General features: G+C 35.9%; 1 protein-coding gene across 6 annotated transcripts in view; it reads left to right on the top strand.

Moving 5' to 3' along the window:
* Positions 1-19,263, top strand: part of CPEB3 (cytoplasmic polyadenylation element binding protein 3) — a 78,524-nt gene that overhangs the window by 17,898 nt on the left and 41,363 nt on the right. For 5 of the 6 annotated variants that reach the window (XM_082286259.1, XM_082286260.1, XM_082286262.1 and 2 more), the window contains exon 3: positions 10,693-10,852. In XM_082286259.1, coding sequence (XP_082142385.1) covers positions 10,693-10,852 — 160 coding nt within the window. The remainder of the gene's footprint in view (positions 1-10,692; positions 10,853-19,263) is intronic. The other variant, XM_082286264.1, reaches the window with a different exon arrangement.

Consider the following 19,263-nt stretch of genomic DNA (forward strand, 5'->3'; position numbering starts at 1 on the left):
CATTACTCATTTCAAATATCTCAAATGATCTCAACAAAGCTGGTCTCAAGATTTGCCTTTAAGAAACTGCATTATTCACTTTCCTTTAGCAGATTCTGTTGAGCACTAGCAGTTCTTTCCCATTTTACGATTTTCTTTCTTACCTCAATTGCACTGATTAGGTTTTTTTCCCCATTTACGTGGTTACTTTGCGTGTAGCACCATGTGAAACGCTCTGTGGAAGTCCTCATTAGAACAGCATATCCTAATCTTTCAAAACCCAGGAATCATCTTTTCCAGGGTATTGCATCAGTAAAGCATAATGCTACATTATTTCTGCACTGTATTTCAAAAGAGAAGAAATCCTTGAATTTCAGTCATAAAAACTAGAAACAGTGTTTGTCATCTATAGTTTCATATCCTGCTTCAGCTATTGCAGTTCTTTCATTTTTATTTTGCTGGTCAGATACATACAGTACTGACTTTGTTAGTTGGACTAGCTTTGGTGGTTCCACAGACTGCCTTTCTGACTCTGGCTCCTTTTGATTACAATGTTGCCATGCACCTCATCTGTTAGTGAGTTGGATAGATGATACTGCTTTCTCTTACTATTTATCTGTCTTCTCTGTTTACCCTTGTTTACCTGATATTTTCTGTGAATGTGAGGACCAGTTATGGAGGCTACATTATTTTCTTCTGACTTCTTTGGGTGTTTTATAACTTTTTAATCAGTCTTGCTAGAATTTTTTCTAGACATTTGTTGTCCAAGGTATTCATGCTGACCTTCTTACAGTTTCCCTGAATATACATAAGTGACTGAACATCCTGGTTCTTTCCTTGTAGCAGCATTTTCTTAAGATGCCTGTCAGTTTTTATTACCTTGTGGGGAAAAAAAAGGAGAATTCTGCAAATGAGGCAGGCTTTTATCTCAAGACATTTTTCCTGTCTGGAGCAATCTTTACTGAATTTGCCACGTGCTAATCAGTTTAGCTCTTATGATGTAAAAGGAGAGTGCTTTTCTTGCTCCCATGAATATGGTTTTCAATTTCTGCATAAAGGTTTCCTTTTGGTTAATTGGCTGTTCACACTTGTGTATCTTGTAAGTGATTTCTGAATTATTTTAATTAAATGCAAATGTGCAGCAGTAATTTGAATGCATAACACCTACCTGACAACACAACTGCTTATGGCCTCTTCTTATCTAAGGGGAAGAATTTTTTATTCTGGTTATTTTAAAGAATTTAACGTAAGTATTCAGGCACTTTATACATGATACAGTTAGTTATTCTTTTCCTCATATCCTGTATGCCTTTAAGCCCCTTATGTAATAAAAGATGGAAGTATGCCCAGTGTGATTCCGTTACTGTTTTAATATATTATCACATGAAGTAATATATTTAATACATTAATTCTGAATTTATTATTAAATTGAGGTTTTTTTCATACATGGGATGATTCAGTATTTGCAACTGGTAAAATTCCTTTGTTTATAAAATTTAATCTGAAATGAAATTGCTTGCATATAATTGATCTGAAGAGTTGCTTCTAATTTAAACATAATTTTGGATTGGGATTTCTTTTTGCTCTGCTTCTGCCTTTCCTTCCTCTAAGTGGAGCTTAATGTTAGAAGTGGTCTTTGTCTTGCTACTGTCTGCTGTTTCCTGCCTGTTCAGTCGCATATATGCAGCCTTTGGTAATTTTGCAGGTGATCAAATACTTAATAGCAAATATTTTTAAATTAGGGTTTCTAACATAATGACACTTTAGGAAAAGGTTTGCCTGATATCTCACTGGCTGTACAGGAGTCTTCAACTCATGTTTAGAAGTAGGCATACAGCTTGAGAAAGCCTGTAGTTCTATTTCCCTTACAAGAAGGTGCCTGAGACAGCTTGGAATTCTGTGATCGATTATGTCCTTGATAAAGTCCCAGGACGGACAACATTTGCTGCCTAACTATTCTCAATCCCGTTGGGAAGAAGGTGACAGAGTGGATTGTTGTGTGCCTCAATTTGTCATGCATATTAATCATGCTGTAATAGCACAAAGTTAGGACTTGGGTAGTTCACATGAATTGGTAATTAATTAGTAATTAAAAGTATATTGCACCTAATAGGTTAAACTTTTTCTTTAAATCCTGCTGGCTGCAAAGTGACATCACACTGCAAAGGTCACCTCCTTGTTTTTCGTTGTGAATGTTTCTGGCCTGGTTCAGGCCTCTGAGTAAATACTGGTGAATGACCCCAGTTCCCCCCAGCCCTTACGAACAACGATCCCCACTATACTGTTTCATGTTCTGAAATGGAACATGACTGTCCTCTCTAAGGGTAGTTCTCCAAACCTGTAGGTAAGGATCTTGTCCTGTGTGAACAGATGAAACGTGGTACTTCTCTTTTGTTGAAATAGCTGCTGGAGTTCTGACACTTACAAGATTTTTGTCAGGAGGCACTCTTTCCTGAGCACGAGAGAAATAGAACAGGAGCGTGACTTGAAATGTGTCAGTTAGATATTATTTTAGTCACATTTGTCTTAAAAGCACAATGAGTTGGGGTGAGAGACAATATTTTATTTGTCATCAGGTTTAAACATTTCAGTGACGCTTTTTTTCCCCTCTTACCAATATATTCCTTGTCACTGATGTTCAGTAACTGTAGACAAAACCACTGTTTCAGAGAAATCCTTGAGTCTCCTTTGCTTGGTGGCCACAGTAAATGAAGCTACTGGGCAATGGTGCTCAGACATCTGTTTGACAGTGATTACTTGTGTTCTTTTCTATCTCCCATTTTGTCTCATTATGCTGTCATACCATGAGACAGTCTGTAAATCTTTGAGGCAGTAGCTTCCTTACACAGTATATCTCTACTGTCTTTTACATACTGTGGTCCAGCCTGAGAAGTTTGATTATTCAGATCCTTTCACATTGTAGCATCCCCAGTACTCCCTCCTCCCTTGCATCTCTGTAGTGCTTTCATTTTGTGATTTGAGGTTTGCACTTGTGCTGATTTGTCTGGGAAGGAGTTCTTAGGTCAATGTTAGTTTTTCCTTGCTATGGGACACAGGCAATGTTCTACTGAACAGAGCAGTAGAAGCCCAAAGGTAGCTTATCAGTGCTGAACTCTTGCACAGCCGGCCAATGAACCAGTTAAATTATGTCATTTTAATAGCTCAAGGGTATAATGAATGGGCTTGTAAATTCTACTGCTGACATCTTTTTTTTTCCACTTGCTTGTTTTTGTGAATTGATGGTCATCTTGGGTGTAACTACTTTAATCCTATATTTTACAAGTGTTAGAACCGTTTGTTACTGGAATCAGTAACTATAATAGAAAGTGGATACATCAGCTTTCTGAGATGCATTCAGCAGCAGGACTGATGAGCAGATTTTAATCTAAAGCATCACATTGAACAAAATATGACTAAACATAAATCCTGTCACTGAGTGCTCAGTCAGTTGTACTGTCTGCAGATCATTCCCTACAGTAGTGTATTGGCTGAAAAAATAATGGATGTTTTGTTGATCCTTCTGATTTTTTTTTTTTTGGTGGGGTTTTTGTTTGGGTTTTTAAAATACATTGTTTAATTGTTTTCATGGCAAAAGATGATGTTTGAAATATTAATTGTATTATATTATCATATTTCCGTTTGCCGAGATGGTAGCAAGGCAAAAGATGGTGTTCCCCATTGGAACATATGACTCTTCATGCTTTACTGTCCTTGAATGGAGAAATAACACTAGTGATCATGAAAATAGTATGCTTGGCATATTATAAAAATCTGTATTGGAAGAATAACTTAATCAGTTATCACCTCTATTTAGGAAAATGCAGGGCAAATTCAATTACTTTCTTCCCCCTACTTGGCAAGCAAATATTGAATATTCTGGAACTTGACAGGATATTTTGTTTAGTCAGAACGATGCCAAGTTGTATAGCAATAAAGACTGAACTTTCTTATATATATTTTGAACATGTATTAAGGGTGTACAAAAAGGGAATCTCAACTGCAAAGTAAAGGGACATTAGACCCAAATAACATAATTTTTATTAGTTTTTGTAATTCTATATAGTGCTGCTTGTATCTCTTCCTATTTCTGTGCTTTTTAGTTAATCTGAAAATAAAAAGTACAAACATTTCACTAAAAATTTTTAGAAGTCAGAATTTGTAAGGGGTTAAAGTTTGAATACAACTTTACCTTTCTTTGTGGAAAAATTGCTTGAGTAGGTCAAGTTTTCAAGGCTTTTGGATTCAGTCCGAGTTCTTGCATGTTAACTATAAACGTTTATGTAACATAGACAAGGTGACTAAATATTAACTAGAGTTTTGAAATGTTATTTTTCAAATTACATGGAAATGTTTCCATAATCTGTATACAGTTAGATATTGTTTTATATTTGTATTAAACTTCCTTATTTTTCTTAGAAGCCTTCTAAATAAGCTTAAAAAAATTCACCTTTTGCCCAGTGAACTTCCGAACACCTATGAAAATAAAATGTGCTACTGTTGGTAATGTTGAGAAAAGACAAATGTATGAGAAGTCGATGTGTTCTCTGCACATTCCAAAAGCAACAGTAACATAAGAAAACATTCCCCAATTTGTTCCAGTAAAGGGACACAATAAATCCAGCTTAGTTTACTACTACCCAAAATTAACTGGAAAGATAAGAAAGAAAGTGGAATTCAAATAAAATTCCATTAAGACTTGATGTTAGTAGCTATGCTTCATTATGGGCATAGACAAATTTACCCTATTGTTCCATCCTACCTACATTTTATGTCTTCTTATTTGTTTTGGTTTATTCCATATTTTTATTAAATCCAGTATAAGGAGGAACTACTGACATTTCTGGTTGTTCCAGTTCTGTGTGCATCTAGGTTGTCAGTCATGTTGTTGTTGGCAGCATTCCAACACCAATCTGCAAAGGAAATAACACTTGCTATTTACAAGTTTTTTTCTTTTGTACAGTGATAATTTTACTTTACCATGTGACCATATTCCTCAGATTTCCTATATTTTGAAAGACTTTTTGAAAGTGGGATTGCATCCCAGCTGAAGCTGCGAGAAGTGAAGGGCTGCCCAGCGAGCATTTAGAGCATGCTGTATGTGATTATTCATGTGCACCATCATGGTATGTTGGGCATGTCCCAAGCTAAACTTCAGAATACTTTTTCTTTGCAGTTGTTGGTTTTGCTGTTTTGAATTGAGATACTGAAACAAGACAAACTTGTTTTCCTTGTGTTCTTAGTAATAACCTGTGCTGCAAGTGCTAGAACAGAGTGAGCGAGCCCTGTTTGAAACAGTGCTGGCATTTTACCCTGTATTTATTCAAAGCTCTGCTTCCATTGACTTCAGCTTTAGTTGGCAATGCTTAGCAATCCTGTCCAGCCAAATCCAGGTTTATGTTGGGCACAGAACAAAACATAGCAGTGACCCCTGTGAAGAAGTTTGCATCGATAGGAAAGTTGTTTAAGCCGTAAGAGTTGTAGCTGTTCCCTAGATCTCATTCTTCTGATCAAAACACTACGTGTAATGTCGTAGGCTCTGATGGCTCCTGTGAGACTCACTGGAGTTGTGGTATTCTGGAAACAGTTAATATTTCAGTGAATTGAAGCCATCTTGTTGCTCAGCAGAGTTGGGTTGTGTTGTGCCACATACTGGTGCAGAAAGCTGGAAAATCTAGGGCAGCATGAAAATGTAGAACACTGAAATAAATTACTGAAACTGAGATAGTGTTAAGAATATAGGAAGCTTGGAAGCTTAGTAGAAAGTCAGTGAACTGAAATCTGTAGACCCAGGGAAATGTATCTTTGGAAGGGTCTAGATACCTGGGGATTTGTTGCTTGCACAGTAGAAAAAATGCAGATGAGAAGGATCTCTCAACTCCATGTGTATTTTATGCTATAGATGTAGATGACCATGCCAAACAGAACTTAACACATGCAGCTGTGTGTTCCATGGTTAAGGATTCTGAGTATGGATGATAGCTAGGCCTGGGCAACATGTGTTAGATTGCTGACGTGTGTTCTCAGGGTGAAACCTGCCACTTTTTAACTGTACTTTAATAATTAATGGTCAGGTGTATTTTCTGCCATTATCCTCTTCAGAGACAAAAGAAATTGATACATCTTCAGGTTTTGGAGCAAGATGCATGTTCTCCATGTCTCTGCCATGGGATAGGTCAGTAATTTCCTTTTTTAGTTCATTAGTTCCAATTACTTTGGGCTACCTTTTCAAGCTGAGAGAGTTAGTGAGGAAATCAGGCTGTATTAAGATCCACTTCTCACCTGTTATGATCCTAGCTATAGATTTGGTCTTGACATTGTCATCCGTGATGTAGTCATGTATTTTTTTCTCATTCTTTATCTTTCACTCTCAGCAGTAAGGACATGGTTTGTGTGTCTACTGGGAGGGAACTGAAGTAGTGCTTGTTATGCCCTGCCCTTACACACCCATGCTGTGAGTCTGAAGGGGGCAGAATAAAGGCTACCACATTACAGGGTACAAAAAACGGGAAAAAGTTCTTTTTATTTCAAGTGTTACAAATGTGTCAGTAGTTCAGGTACTGCTCAGTAATATTTGTTTCATAATTAAGATAACTTTCAAAGTTACTTTCGCCTCCTGGAATTTGCTGACGCACTTACTACAACTCAGCCATGTCCTGGAATAAGCGACACAGGCATCTGTCCTAGAGATAAACAGACCTCTTGAAAGCACTGTTTTGATTCATTCCTAGAGCTTGTTCATTATGTGTGTTGGATGGAGACGGGAGACCTCTGAATAGTTATCATGGTTGTGTAATTAAAGACTAGCATAATACATATGCACAAAAGTATAAGATTCAGATAAAATGCACATCATTGTATTTTCTCATTTTATTTTAGTGTATTGACTCTACAGTTATTTTTGGCAGTTACTCTTTAGTTTTGACTTTTTAAAAATTAAAATATTATAGACACTGTCTTATGTGACATTTTTAATCAGCCTTACAAGTAAGATCTTTAGAGGTAGAAAGTTGAGACCCAACTCCAACTAAAGGTCCATTTCAAAACTGTGATCCTTCAAAAATCTGATCCTGATAAGCATTTGTAATTTTTCACTATGCTTAACATGTCCACTTTGAGGAAGTCTATGGCATGGATGAATGAATAGATAATAGCCATGAAGGGCTGGGATTTAAAGTTTTGGGATGCATCTCTTCTCTAAGAGCTCTTATTACTAAACTGTTTTTCTTTCAAGACTAGAGAATTCTAAGAACTGAAATATGCTGCCATATACACTGGTGGCTAACAAGGAAGGAGCTGCTGTCTGCACACAGCAGAAGTACAATCCAACGTCGGCAGGCTGGACTTAATCTTTTGCTGACTTAATGATTTTTCTGTAGCCAAAGGCAGTGCCTGGTAGCTGGAGATTTCTCTTTTATCCATAATGCAGTTTACCTAAGTAGGTCTTAGGAGCTTTGTCTTCTTTAGGAAGATATCCTTGCGAATTTTCCAGACTTGCTGGATTTTCAAATTTCTTTTCCAAGTTATTTATTATGCTTTTTCACTCTGTATTTTGTATATATTTTGTTTTTAGTTCACGGTCCTAGTCCCAGAACTTCCTTGCAAAGTTCTTGTGCACCGCTAAGGGTCTTTATGAGTTGTTTATGTTGTTGGGATTGTTTGGCAATAGATTGGTGGCCTGTGGAAACAATGCAAAAGGCAAATCCAGGAGATGGAACAGTATCAGCTCACAAAACCAGGAGAACCTGTTCATGCTGGGAAACGAGGAAAGATAAGTGTGTGTGTGTGCAGAAGCACCAGTCATCTTGGAAGAAATTGCTGAATTTAGAAAGCAGTTTTCAAATCTGCTGAGTACAAATGAATTACTACTGAATTGAAAGCTACTGAGAAAAATTGTAATAGCCCTTTTATTTAGGAGCTAGAATGTTAGCCCTTACTTGTGTTTTATCACCCACACTGCAAAGTCTGTAGTCAGCATGCGTTATACTTATGCAGTGCCACAACATACTCGTAAAATCTGTTGCATCTAAAATTTCCTTTACTAGATTTATCTTGCTCAAGTACTATAATGGGAAGTGTTATAATTGCCTGGTAAAGGGTTTTCATTAAATTGATTTTCCTGTGTCTAATGTAGGTCTGTGTTAATCTTGAAAAGATATTGCAGGTTTGTATGCCCCTTAAAAGGTTATGAAGATGCAGCATTCTAACAAGCCTGCCCTGCATAACCTTGCCGCGACACTACGATTTCTTTCTCCCTTTTTCCACTTGTATCCGTGTGCACAGCTTCTTGGCAGGTTACAGAACAAAGTAGGACCTCCCAGGGATTTGCTGCTATAGTAGCATAGTTAAAATATAACATACATATGTTAATAAAGGACAATTAAATTCAATTTGTAGGCTGTGTCCTCTTCTGAACTCACGCCTTCCGACCTCTAAGACTGTAATCTCAGGAATGTTTAAAGTTGGAATAAGCTATCATTGTGGCAAAAGCAGCAGTTCTGCCCTTTTACTCTCCTGCCACTGTTGGTTTTGCCAGCTCAGCTCTGCTGTGGCTGTATAGTAAACCCAATCAGGGCACACATCTGACTAAAAAATACTTCCTTACCCCTATTTAGGATATAAGCTGTATCTTTGCATTCATATTTTCTCTTCAAAAAAATGTTATAGTTGGGTATTGAAGCATCTGACCTCTTTACTTACATGCAGTACATGTATCTAAAAGAGGCAAATAGAGAAAGACAACAAAAATTCTTGCTTTGAAGGAATGGTATAGATTCTATTGAATCAATTTACTAATATATCACTAGAAAGGATTTTTTTCACATCAAAGTTAACGCTTTTTCTTTTCAATTTAGACTTGCATTTTTTTTTAAGGAAGTGAATATGAAATAAAACAAACTCTTCTCTCTGACCACATATTACTAAGAAGTGGGTTGTTTTAACCAAAACAGTTTTCTTTTTGGAAAAAAACCCCCCACCTCAGTGAACCTCAGTGTTTTGGATGTTTTTGTTTGGTTTGAGGTTATTTTCCCCCCTAGGATCTATTTTAGATTTCCTGGACATACATTTTATTTTATATTCCAATGTATTGATCCAGTTGGATAGATCAACAAGTCCTCTTTTAAATACAGTATACAAATGTTGGCATTCTAAGCAGCTGTAGAAGACATAAAAATCATCAACAATGAGAACTGAAAATCAGTGAGCTCACTTGAACTTCAGTACTTAGTATAGCTTCTAACAGAAATCATGTATTATTCTTTGAACATCATGTTTGACTGCCAAAAAATGCTCAATAGATGAAATAAAGGTGTATAGAAAATAATGGTAGTCCACTTATAAAAAGTACAGTATTAGCACAGTATTAGAAATTGGGTCTTCAGTTTATAGAGTAGGCACTGTGGGAACGTGAAATTTTTGACAGTAAGATTATCTGTATTTCAGAGTTTTCTGTAACAGCAAGCTTTTAATAATGTGTATTTATTTTGATTCCAGAACAGGAATATTAAAAGAAAGCTTAATTTATACCAGTGAACTCAGTTCTCTCCTTTACTTTTATTTAAAGACAACCTAAGAACAAGAGGGTTCAAGAGAAATAATATTTATTAAGACAAAACTTTTATTACCTCTTCTATGGCTACTTCTGCTTTTTCTCTGAGGATTTTAAATTTTAGTTTTTCTATCAAGAATATCCTCTAGTAACTAGCATGTGAAAAACATTGTTCCAGGAATTGTGGGAGCATATTACAACGAAGGTTTCAGTTTGCAGAGTAGACTGTTGCACCACTCTTCATCAACTGTAGCATAATATAGTATGCAACCTCCCCCCCCTTTTTTTTGTAATGATAGTGATGAGAACAGGAAAACAAATGTTTTTTTAGCGACAGGATGACTACAAGGGGCCATTCTGTTATGCGGTCTTACGGCATACAGTACTCCAGATACATTGGTAGATTGTCCCCTCCATGTGATCGTTCCTCAGCTTTGAAACTGGTTGTTCTAGTAGGCCTTCTAAAGAGTGATTCTGGTTTTTGTTTTTCTTTTCTTTTTCCCTTCTACTTACCAAAAGCAGAAGCAGAACTACAGTGAATTAAAATGAGAAATTCAAACAATACAAACCAACCCTTGCTCAGGTTTTTGAGTGCCCTACAGTGGATGTGTTATCCTGTCTTCCTTTATTTTTTCTTGCACCTAGTGTACTTTCCTTAAACCTGTCAGATTAATGTGAGACATTTGAAGAATTAATTGGTACTTTCTGGAGCAAAGGTGCCTGCTGGTGTCTTGAGCATTGCTTGCTTCTGCTCTGGTATTAAGATAGCACAGTGACAGAAGGCAGATGTTGAAGCTGTAAACCAAAAATCTCTGAAACAATTTCACTTCTCCAGTGTAAGCATTAATATTGCTTTATTTCTAAGTTGTTATTTAAATGATAATGTTTAGAATTAGCTATTGCTTGTATGTATATTTTTAGAAGTATTTAAAAGCCTCTTTGCATAGCTGTACTAGTGAAAACAGCAGTTGCAAAATGAAGGGTATAATTTTAAACAACTGTAGACATATTTATACATTTTTTTTTCTTATAAAAAGTTCTTGCAAGAAGAAATGTAGAATTGGATGCTGGAATTCATGTAACAAGAAATGAGCCTATGTTAGAAAATTAAGTTTTTCAATAACTCTTGTTGTTTTCTTCTTTTTTTTTTTTTTTTTTCCTTCTAGGACCGGAATAGGCCCTATGACACTTTTAACTTGCACTCTTTGGAAAATTCCTTAATGGATATGATAAGGACTGATCATGAGCCTCTGAAAGGTAAACACTACCCTCCCAGTGGCCCACCAATGAGTTTCGCTGATATAATGTGGAGGAATCATTTTACAGGTTAGGAATATTCATATGTCCATGCTTGCTTGGTGTTTAAACAAAAAATCAGCTTTTCAGTATTTCTATAAACTTTTTGTTAATGAATGAGTTTCCAGTTATGTGAAATTTCTGTTCTCCCATTTTAAGATCAACTTCTCTACTAGGAAGATGAGGTGAAATGTGTATACATTTATTGTAAGTGTACAATCATAGTATTATCTAACTGGCATATCTGAAACATGGGATTTTGTATCAGCAAATTGTAGAATGAGATCTCTTGCTGCAGTCACTTCAAAAAATGTTTCATGCAACTGGAGTCCAATTGTTGTGTTCAACATCTTTTTCAAAGGTTATACTTCAGTTATGTGTGGATTATCAGCTACGATACCGTGGTCCCAAACCAACCACTGTATTGAGGTTACTCTCTATATTTATTTCAGGTTTCTTTTAAACAAATTTATCTTAATTTGGATTTCAAATTGTTAGGAGGAGCCAAAAGATGTTAGATGTTGTTAAGTGCTGGGAAAGTTTTGATTATTTATGCTGTTAAACTGTGTTTGTTCTACCAGGTGTTGCATTAGACATGAAACCATTTCTAATACTTCACTGGCAGTGTATAATGAAAGGTGTGGCAGCATTTCATTGAATTCCTGATCAACCTGCACCCTCCTTTGTCTTAAGTTTGAAACTTTGCTTGGAACATCACCCTTCTTGGTATATGTGCCCCCTCATGTCCCAGTAGATACTTGGAACAAAAAATAATTCTCTTAGGATGGAACAAGATTAGAATGTGGTTAGGAGGACTAACCATACAAGATTCTGATGGGAAGACCAAATTGAAATGCTTCTGGGGTATTTTCCTCTTGTTTTGGGGTCTGAGTTTCTCGTGCTCTGTTTGGTTCAGAGGAGGTAGTGGAGGAGCTCTGGGTGAGAAAGGGAGAGTCTATCCTCTTGTTTGTGGTAGCTGAAGCTCCAAACCCTTCTCTCAATTTAAGGTATGGTCAGACTTTGTCCTGTAGGCCATGGAAATTGAGTTTATTTCAAGGTCACCAAAGCACTTCTTTTAAAGCATGATCCACTTGGCCTTGAGAGGGCGTGTGATTAAGTGACTTTTTTGGGGAGGGTTTTTTTTTTTTTTGCTTTCAAGCATGGAACAGAGCAAGTCTGACAGATTGTTAGTGCAGCAGAAACTACCTGATCCTCACTCTTGAAATATTGAGTTACTTATATTGAGTGAGTGCTGACCTAGTCTGATTGGCAGGCTGGCTTGGTGCTCTCCAGCAAGGAGAGCCAGGGTCACTCAGTCAGTTCTTTTTACTCAGTGTATTTCTTGCTGTGAAAGAGATTTGAAATCTAGCTCTGAGGTTTCTGGACTTAAATTACCAGCATATCCATCTAATTTGCATTTTATCATAAGCCCAGTCTTGGGAGAAGGTGCTCGGTATCAGCTCTTGTTTTGTTTCTAAAACCAATTTCTTTTTCTCAGCCTTTCCTGCCAGATAGGGGAAAACTTCTGTATGTTCCTGTCTTTCTGTCCTCATAGTCTGAGAACTGTGTAGCTTTACAAATCATTTGCCATTTTTGTGCTTTGAGATTTAAGGAATGTAAATTAATTGAAAAGGAATTCTCATTTTCATTTGTCCTAAGACACTTCGACAGACTTCCCTACCTGCTTTCTTTGCCATCATGACCAGCTTCAACATTTTTCTTTTCTTTCAGTCAATACTCATAAATACTTTCCTTCTTTCAAAAGGAGGGAAAAAAAGAGGAAAAAAATTCAGTTAAGGAACTGTTGAGCTTCGCCTGGTTAATGACAAATTCCAGTGTATGGCCCAGGGTATCTGGCTGCTCCCCATGTCAGTCATAACAAGGCCTCTGTAACAGAAGTGTGCAGTATCTCCTAAGATGTTTTCCTGAATGGTCTTATTTATTTTCTGAGTTGCCAGTAAAATATATTATACACTACAAAAATATGAGGGACAGTTTTGCTTTAATAAGGAAAGGTTATATTTGCAGTATTTTATAAGCTTTTGAATTTACATTCTGCGTTGACCTAAAGCTGTAGGGCAAAAGTGAATTATCGGAATAGCTATGGGTAGATGCTGCTTATCACTGACCAGAATATTTCTTTCCTACATAAAAGTGTCTCCTGTCTGTGGTGTAATATGTCACTGTTGCAATATGTTTATCCATGTCAAACTATTGCATTACAACACAAACAGATGCATTCTGATCTATAAAAAATATTTTGATCGGTAGTAACTAGCAGCTGCCTTTGTTCTATTTTTAAGTAATTAAATAAAATATTTCAGCTGTGTTAGATCATATGCTGTGCACATGCGCTACTGACAGGTCATGAAACTAAGTATGAAATTGAGGAGAGAAATCATGTCCTTCAAAGTATTTCTTTTAAATTTACTGTTACACTAGATAACAGTAATATTTGGGTTTTATTCTAAATCAGAACAGAAACAAGATTTGTGATTTACAAATCCCCACCTAACAAAAATTCTGATTTTTTTTCAGAGTATTAGTGTGACACAACTTCAAATATAAGTAATTGGAGACAACACAAGTACAAGGAGATTTCAAGAGTTGGCTCTATTGTACCTACTTTTAACAGAGATCATATTGTAGAAAGATACATAAAGCATGTGTTGATTATGTCATAATATTTCAGTAGAGATCAAGATGTTGAATATATATGTACAACATTCAGAGGCAGAAACAGCATCTGTGAGGAAACTTTTTGTCTTGGTTTTCAGTACTTATCTGTGTAATACAAAACTGAAGTTGCTGGGTTACTTCATAACTATTGTAAAGACTATCAGGTCATATGAAAACTAAGCAAAATTTAAGATTTCTTGTTTGCATTTAAATTAACTACATTTTGACAGCCAGTTGTTTGAAGATTACATGCAACTTAGTGTTGTAATAAATATAGAATGGACTTTACATTTCCACTTGGATAATTTCAATACATTCCACCTGATCTTGTTCAGCTCTAAGTGTTCCTAAGCTTTTTGTAAGCAAAGCACTAAGTTTGCCACATGACCTAAGAAAAGTGAAGGTGAATGGATCGTATTTGTGTTTGCAGTCAGCAACTGAACACAAAGGTCATGTAAATAGAACAAATGTTGTCATCTCAGTCCTAGAAATGGTGCTACCCTGTTAGAGCTTTTTGCGACACTTTCATTAGAAAAAAGTGCAGTGTACCAGCATTTCCCAAAATCTTGATGCTCATCAGACCCCTTTCTGTAAATGCTCATGAAAAGCAGTGTGCAGACAGATGTGTTTGCACGTGTATTTGTGTTTAAAATTAGGCCCCTCATGCTAATCCTTTTAAAGGACAGTATGTTGCCTTTCCATTTAAAACTCCTCTTATTTAAGAAAATCCTCTTTAGTATTTTTTTTCAGGACAGAATATGGTCATTAAATGGTTCATATTTCTTAAATAAGTGCCTTTTCCAACGATCCTGTAGTGTGATCATACTTCCTAATTTGCTGCTGGCAACCACTATGTCCTTGCCTTTGACCTGCTGAATCTGTTTGGTCAGGAATGGTGGGGATTTTTTGTTTGATTTGTTTAGTTTAAGAAGTGGTTATAGAGATAGCAAATTTTCCTTCTCTTTATTTCCATTTTTTCATTGTGTTGTTGAAGACTGACCTTACAAAGAGCTAAAGGTGTTTTGCTTTTTTTCTTTCTTGCTTTGCTACTGTTTTGAGGGGTTTGTATATTTTAGTATAGATTGCTAATGGAAAAGTCTGCTTTGATATTGTTTTATTTTAGTCCCCCCTCCCCCCACGCCAGTGAAAAATATCAATATTACTCTTTTGAATACAGTTCTAGAACTTCACGTAGAATGATCATATGTGTACAAATACTTGTCTACCACTTACAAGTAATGCCAAATTTAACTTTATGTTCAAGTCTTGCTTTCAAAGTACTATTATTTTGAAACTATAGCTGTTTTCAAGCTAAAAATGTTTACCCTACTTAAATATATGCAAGACTGTTGTGTTTTATTGGAGCAATGTAATTTACTTACAAAGTCTGCATTTCATTGTAATGTATATGCTGTTTTATTTATAGGTTGCTTTCCCTACTGATAGGCTATATATGCTTACTCAGTGATAGGAAGAAGTTTTATTACTGATATTCATAGCTGATAATTATACACTTTTCTTCACATTGCCACAATATGTTTTTGCACAGTTAAAGTATATGTGTGTGATCACAATAATAGTTCTTCATATTTCCCTTCTGGAAAACAATAGTACTTTTGTTCTGCTCAGTATTTTAGTTTTTTTAAAGATCTGTAAGTGTAGGTGTTTAAATTATGGGTGTGAGCAAATGGCAGATATACATTAAAAACAGGGGAGAGAATAAAGTCAATAAACTTCTTCAGAGAGTTAGCTTTTATTTTTATAATTTTTTATGCAGACCCTTGCTTACAACATTCTTGGTGTTGAAATTGTCTTGGGCCTATATGTTGAGTTAGTGTAGCATAGTTTCAGATATCTGTAATTTGGGGGGGAAAAGAGAGAGAATGGTCTAAGGTCTTCTCAGGTAAAAATTATTAAAATTCTTTTATATGCACATGTGCTTCATGCTTTGTGGCCATTTGTGAATCCTGGAGCACACACTCATGGCTGAGCTGGGGGGATGGGAGGGGTGTGTGTGGAGTTGTAGCTTGTGCTGTAAACCGGGCTTCCAAATACATGCGAGTCAGATGAATAATCTTGTTTCACATGTTTGGGGTAATGTTCAGGTCTTGCTTTGATTTTTGCACTCTCCTGTGTCTAAACTTTACCCTACCCCGCTTGCTAGCTATCCATCCAAATAAGTGTTGCTGGTTTTTAGTGCCTTTTGTTGGCACCATCTTGGAAATCATAGAAAAGATAAGATTGATCAAGGAGGTATTATTACTAAAGAAACAGAGCAGACATAGTCCCATTGCCCATTTCATTTGACCTTGCCACAGGATTATGTAGTCATAAATTGTAATTGATATCAACAGTGATCCTAAGAATTATGTGAGAGAAAGTTCTCATTTCCAGTAAGTTCTCATTCCCAGTAAGTTCAGGACAGGTCAATAGCAGGCCAGCTATTTTCTAGCAAATCTTATGCCAAATACTAATTGCTGAATTGGTATAAGGGGTCAGTCTTGGTGCAAATCATGAAATATAATAGTGCAAGAAGTTTTATTCAATACACAAGCAATGAACATTGTTTCTTGGAATGTTGATTGTAACATGAAATGATGAGAATAGGTAACTGTAATCTTAAAAGTCCTTCACTATGTGAGTGTTTATAGCCGGGGGCTGATTAGGGCTACACAAGTTCAAAAAACCATAAAGCACTTAGGAAGAGAAAATTAATAAAAGAAGAAATGCAGTAGTGGTAAAACTGTCTCTGATACGCATGTTTGCTATTTCCAGAACAATATTATTTCTCAAAACCAATCATGTAACTCAAAATTATCTACACAATTTAAAAAAATTTATTTGCAAAAGAATCAATAAAGATTCATATGTGGGAAGGGTATACTTCCTTAAGTTGTTAGAAAGATTTCAGAATTCATTCAAGATCATTGCTCTTTTTTACAAAGATCAAGGTAAAGTCAAATTCTATTTAACATCTCATTTCCAGTATAATACAGAAGAGAAGATGCACAGCTTTGATGTGCTCTAAAAAGGAATTGGGCTCTCTGCCATGGCAAGTATGATATTGCACATGCAGCAGAGCACTCAGGCAGTCCAGCCAGAAAAGTCTCTCCAAATGTTGTTAGGAGAGAGAATGTAAGAAATTTAATGATGTGAGATAAGCAACAGTGCAGCCTGGGCTGTACAGGAGTCATTAAGCCTTCATTTATGCTCTGAAGTGTTTGAAGAGCAAGAAGTATACAACTAGATTTTTTTCTTTCTAAACTAGGAATTGAAAAGACGTAAAAGAGTGATAATTGTTGCAGCCTAACTGCAGTACTCTTGAGTGCATGTTATAAAAACATATAATTGAAAATATACTCACTAAATAGTTATGAAACCAAGACAGGCAAACTGAAAATGGCAGATGTACACTGAATACAAGTACTGGGGATGATGTTACTGGAAGGGTTGCTATTTATGATATCAGTGAACTGCTGGAATCCATAACTTCTGTGCTCTTAACTTCTCTATGTTTCTGTTTAATGTGCTTAATATTCTTGAAAAGTAATACTTTTATCTAGAGGTTTTGTTTTAAAACTGTAATTAGAATATGTGCTTATATAGATTTCATAAAGGTTCAGGTAACATACATATGATTTTCATGAAATGGATTGTTTTCCTGTAGTCATTTATGTGTTTCACCTAAATAGGTCTTTGAAAGTACATATTCTTAATTATACTTCACAGTTCTGCATTGCACCTTTAAATTAAAAAATTATAATTTCCTTTCTGTGCTCTCTTGTTGTTCCTTAGATAATTATGCAGTTTTGTAATCTGCAGATGGCCTCTTTTTTCAATTGAATAATTTGCTTCAAGCAACAAAGTATTAAAACACTATAGCCAATATGAAAGGCTGTATAATTATTCATAATTAATTAATTGTTTTATGATTGGTGTATTGCCAGTCTCTTTTGAATGCTTTTAATAGAGGTGTGTTTTGGAAGGATTCCGTTAATGTGTTTCTATAGCGTTGCATGAGGGACCTCTGAAGATGTACAGAATTATCCTGCACGCTGGCTTAGCTCAGTGTGAGAACATGTCCTTCTGCTTGTGCTGCTCTGTATTTTCTGCTCCTCTTAAAAGATAGCTGACAAGAACAGTTTAAAAATAGCAGGCCAAGGGCAGGTGACAAAATGTCACACAAGCAGCACCTGGTCCAGTGACAGCCTGGAGGGAGGAAAAAACTAAACCCAGATGTCACAGATAGGATTCTATTTCTGAAGCTGGTCAAACAGCAGAATTTCTGGTTCAGCAAAGGAAAAGAGAAGGGCCCATCCAAACATTATACATTCAAAATTTACTCTATTTTTTTCATAGCAGATTCTTTTTTTCTTTTTTTCTATTCCAAGTAATAATTTTGAAGTACAAATTAGTACAGACACCTTTTCTCTTTACAAGTAATACCTGTAACCTCACACTCATTAGTACACTGTTAAAGAAAAGGGAATTAATGTCCATCTGGAGAGATGTCTGAAGTATTTTAGCAAAGGTTATACTAACTGAAATAATAGCAGCTTTAATGTTTCTGCAGTGCCAGGTTAATGTGAAAATATGTATAGGAGAATTATGTCTGTAATTAGGAAATGTGAAGTGGTTAATGAAGATCAGCTCTTCAAGAAGCTTTACTCAAGGAGTTGGAAAGTAAAAATGGGGATTCTATTTACCTTCTCTCCCCACTTCTTTCTGGAGGTGCTCTTTGCTTCATAGCCTTATTATGGTGGCATTTTGTTCTGAAAGGAGAAAACTTCAATGTGAAGAAAAGATTTATTTATTTTTCTTAACCTGCTTATGACTTAGTTTCAGAAGTATATTGAAACTTCATGCTGCGTCTGTTCAAAAAGAATATTCATTACAGCACAGCAGTTTCAGTGACTGGAAATAGAAGGCTTTGACTATCAATAGGAACTAAAAATGTTGGAGAGGATTGGCTTTAGTTCTGCTTTCCCAGAGTTTGTTAAAACTTGGGTTTGCAGAAGTACAGGAACATCACAATTTTATTGGTATTTCAGTGCAGTGAGTGGGTCCTGAACTCCCATATTTGAGTGTCCATGTAGTAAAGAAATGTAAAGTGACCTCTTCCTTACTTCCCAAACTTAACCACAGACCTAGAGACAGGAAGAGCCTATGAAATGGAATTACATTATATACATAAAGTTACTTAGGTTACTTAGTTGAAATAAATTTTTGCATGGCTGTACTTATCCTTTTGTATCTTTTTCAAGGAAAGGACTAATACAAATTAAAGCTTGCAGATTGTCTTGGGTAGTTTAGTTTAAAAACTCCTATGACAAGGTTTCTTCAGGATAACATTTAATACTTCATCTCAGTTAAATAGTATTTAATACTTCATCTCAGTTAAATAGTATCCAGTACTAATCTGAAGTGCTGTTGTTGGCTCATTTCTTGCTTTAACAGTAAAAGTAGGTTTCTGTGGACTAAGTCTCCTTTGGGTCAAGAATATTTAATTTTCAAAGTACATATGAATGTACTGCTTGAGAACGATACTCCTTCTAACCCAGTGTCTTATCTCAAATGGTAGATGATGGAAGATTCTTAGGGAAGAATGCAAAACCAGGGTAAGAACTCTCTCTCCAACTATCTGTTAACTTGAGAGCTTCTGGTGCTTCATGTAGTATGAAAAATAGTGATTTATTTTTACCAATTAAATGGAGTTTTGCAATGCTGTACTCGTTATTGAAAACCGACTATAAATGGTGTAA

The sequence above is a fragment of the Coloeus monedula genome (assembly GCF_965178545.1).
Source record: "Coloeus monedula genome assembly, chromosome: 8".
Classification (NCBI taxonomy): Eukaryota; Metazoa; Chordata; class Aves; order Passeriformes; family Corvidae; genus Coloeus; species Coloeus monedula.